The sequence below is a fragment of the Physcomitrium patens genome, chromosome 22 (assembly GCF_059467195.1).
Source record: "Physcomitrium patens ecotype Gransden chromosome 22, ASM5946719v1, whole genome shotgun sequence".
Lineage (NCBI taxonomy): Eukaryota > Viridiplantae > Streptophyta > Bryopsida > Funariales > Funariaceae > Physcomitrium > Physcomitrium patens.
In genome coordinates, this window is record NC_143431.1 from 6012112 (window position 1) to 6016030 (window position 3919).

The window sequence follows — 3919 nt, forward strand, 5'->3', positions numbered from 1 at the left end:
TGAGTGTCTACGAAACGGAGATCAACAGATGGGTATAAAGTGATCTGGCAAAAAGGCAAGTTGCACCATGGGCACGCTTCAGTGGGTAAAATACACTTGGATTGAACTACATATGTTATATTATATTTTGGAGCTCTCACACTCTCAATCGGATGGAGCTTCCATGTATGCTGATTCGGTTGATTCACAGAATCGGTTGATGGATCAGTTATGGGATGGAAGGGCTGGAGGACCTCGACCTAGAAAAGAGGTTCAGAATAAGGCACACGACACTGCATGTACACGAGGCAATCCTACGAGAAGTGTTAACAGGAGAGGGGACATAAGAGCACCGTGCATTCAATCAGAAGTACGAGGAGTTGAGCGGCACGTCATTTTACCTGGGGGATGAACATCAGACACCTTCTGATCTTCGTCCTACTGATCCACCAACTTCGATCGCAATCCTTGATCCCTTGGCACACGAATGTTGCAGCCCCGAAAACTTTTCTTTCCAAGGTTTTCTTGTCGAACTTTCATACCGCCCATCAATGCTTACAAGCTCAAATACCATCTAGATGCCATCACCGTCTGAGCCTTGAGAATTTCGCAGAATCTAATAATGTGCGGTATGTTCGCACGTTAGGTGTAAATAGCTTGACGGCATTCAACTGCTATCGTTACCAACAATCCCATCACCGACTCGTAATGCTAATAAAGCAAGAATTGCCACAAGCATTATAGATCAAGAGATGGGCCAGAACGGAGAATGTACAAGGAAGAGGGAAAATAATATCAGAAGGATAAATTTATGAAGAGAGTGATCTGGATACTACATTACATCTTAATGCCGAAGCTCAGAACAGTAAAATCTTTCGGTTCAAGAGTGTCCTGTGTCTTCACAACATCTCCCTTGTCAGCGTTGGCTGTAGAATAGAGTCTGACCCTGTTGTAGACTACGATGCAATGCATGCAATTGATTAATTCACAATGAATTGAACCAAGCCTGGCCTCCCCGCTTATGTGATTCAATGTAACTAAGTAATCTAATGGCTCTACTGGATAAATGACTCCCGAAATACTCCTATTAAGTCTACTCATGCCACACTGGAGCCATTGAGATCAAAGTCGGTCGCTGAGGAGCTCGCTCACCTAACCTCATGGTACTTTACAGACAGGAGTCATCCATCGTCTTCAAGATCATAAGCCACTAATATGGCTGTGGCATCCTGTGTTGAACCAGAAGTAGGGATTATCTGAAACTGGAGCTGCCCGACAGACAACTAGACTGAAACCTATGCTGACTCGATCGATCTCCACAGAATTCACTCTTAAACGCTGATAGTCTACGATTACTTCATATTCCAGAATGCTTGGAATAAAACAAGCCTACGCCCCTGCTCGAACTGATTGTCCTATCGTGGTGATCAAATCGATTTAAGTCGCGAATCCCGAAGTCGACGAACTATGGCTTAGGAAGCCGCAAATTGATGCCATGACGGACTGGCTCCATGACCGACTGCATGACGGACTGGCTCTCGGATTGTGGCTCGCGGTGGTACTGTGTGGTGTCACTTCTTCAGATTTTGAACATTGCTGAGCATAAAATTGGTACTCAACCGCATGGAAGCATATGAAAAGCGTGGATCAGGCAACCTCTCGACCATAGGGGCGTCTGGATTCATCAGATGCAAATAATGGACCAACTTTTCTTAAGACCTCAGTCGAGAATCGCTCAACGTCTGGTCTCAGCCAAGAAATTTATGGCTTCTTGCCCATAGTGTGCTTGTTGTTGTGCATCCAGACCTTCAGAACGTGCCGCTTGACTCCCACAAGTGAGCAAAACTCCTGCACGGCAGCCTCGTCGTGCTTCTGGATGCGCCACCCAAGATTCTCGGCAAACGCGAACATCTTATCCTTCTGCTCTGTGGTGAATTTCGTACGAAATCGTTTCTTGATCGCTGAAGGCGACCTCATGGACATCATCATCCCACCGCCGCTGGTGACGTTACCTGGGCCGTCGTCCTGCTCATCGCTGTCAGTCGGGCCACCGGCGCTCAATGCCGCCATCGCGAGCGGAGACATCTGTCCAGCTCCGCCAACAGTCAATGCGAGCGTAGACACTGGGGTGGCAGATGTCAAGGTTGTGGGCATGCCGGGAGTGACAATGCCAGCGCCGAGTTGGACTCCAGGTTTGGGTTTGCGCTTGCAGTCGCACAGGACCTCACCCTCGACCTCCCGGCGATGGAAGTTGCGGTGGCAGTTGCAGGCCGCGCACCTGAGCGCGTCCACAGAGCCCTCCTCGCCACCAGGCATGAACTCCCCACACCCATCGATGGCATGGGCGCCAATACCAGCCGCATGGTTCTTTTGACACTCGCGGTACCGGACAGCACCCTTCTTCGCATGCGCCGCCTTCGCGGAGGCCGCATTAGACTCTGTCACTGCTGTCACCACTGCCTGGCGCAGAATCTCGCGTGCCTGATCCGTCGCCACCTGATCGGAGGTCTTTACGTCGCTGTTCTTAGTGGGCAACGAGCCTCCATTGCCGCTGGGCGTGTTGTTCTGGTTCTGGAGCTTAAGCTTCGTGGTGCTGGCGAGGTCATGATGCAGAGCGTGCTGGTGGTGGTGAAGCTGTTGATAAAGGGATGTTGGAGTAGAATGGTAGTTAGATGCGGCCAGTGAGGGCAACATCATGGGAGCAGGCAGCGGTGATATTGGCAGTGGATGCGCTTGTACTTGTTGCTGCTGATTGTTATTACTCTCGTGGCCGGATCCCAAATCCATCTCACTGCGAAGCCTCCTCCGGTCCTCCGACGCCTTGGCTTCCTAATTCTCACCACCATATGTCAGCTCCACTCTCCTGCACCTTCTTCTGCGAGTCCCTTCCAATGCGTCCACCGCGAGAGCGATGCCCAAATCTTCGGGATTTCTTTTTTTGTGCTGGTATGAGCTGACCATATATACCCCACTTTCAGACCGCGTCGCAGGTTCGTTTGATCCGAGCTAACTGCTGTGTCTCGCGCCACCGTCCAACTCTTTCAGTGATTTATCGCTGCACCAGGTGGCTCAGAACACCGACACTAATCGTATCGCCGCTAGTTCGCTGATTTGGCTTCCATGCGCAGTTGCTTGTCATACTTACAGAGACGTTGTTTGAGCTAGGGAGAAGGACTCTGATTGTAAACGCTTCGGGGATATATTGGAGAGGCTAGCTACAACTAGAACTGGGGACTCAATATTCGACTAGCAGAGAACTGAGACAACCAGCCGCTTGATCTACCCACTCGGAGCCAGCAATCGCGAACTGTTCCCTCAAATGAGTTGTTCATATTCGCGTGACAGCTTCTTCGCTGGCTAAGAACGAAGTTTAAAGGCAACCTAACGCTCTTGAAAGCTACTGAATTACTGGCATGAACGCGTGGTTGAGTCGCATTAAACAACCGAAATACTTGAGATGCAATCCAGAGCTAGCAGGTTTCAGCTTGCTCAACTCCAAGACAGCATTCAAGCATTACGCAGACACCCTAGCGTGTCACAACCCAAGGTTCGCAACCCAACTCGCGGTACGCCTGCAGAGCTTCACAGACAGAAGCGAAGGAACGAAACCTCTCAGGAAACTCAAAAAAAAACTAGCATGAGAGCGTTAAGTGGGCCTTTATATGACACAGTGCTCATGTGCCACACTGTCAGGCCTCGGCTATGCGCTCGCTAGCACCACCCTCTCTCAGCTATCTCCCCAGCCTCATTCCTGGAGGAATAATAAAAATGATAAAAATAATAAAAATCTACCCCCCGTCTTTCCAAAGGGGCCGCAACAAAATCTCACCAGTGGCGGGGGGGGGGGGGGGGTTGCTGCTGCTATACCCACCCACCCTTCCACCCTTCCTTTCCTCCCTCGCTCCCTCCCAAGCCCAACAGTAGTATAGTAGCGTTAGTC

General features: G+C 50.2%; 1 protein-coding gene across 1 annotated transcript; it reads right to left on the minus strand.

Moving 5' to 3' along the window:
* Positions 1 to 760: 760 nt before the first annotated feature.
* LOC112274714 (zinc-finger homeodomain protein 1-like) lies at positions 761 to 3665 on the minus strand. The gene has a single exon (XM_090246196.1). The coding sequence runs from the start codon at positions 2764 to 2766 to the stop codon at positions 1741 to 1743; it is 1026 nt and encodes a 341-aa protein (XP_090102322.1). The 5' UTR covers positions 2767 to 3665; the 3' UTR covers positions 761 to 1740.
* Positions 3666 to 3919: the final 254 nt, after the last annotated feature.

Coding starts and splice junctions, on each gene's coding strand:
- LOC112274714 (XM_090246196.1), bottom strand. CDS start 2,766: ATGGATTTGGGATCCGGCCACGAGAGTAATAACAATCAGCAGCAACAA.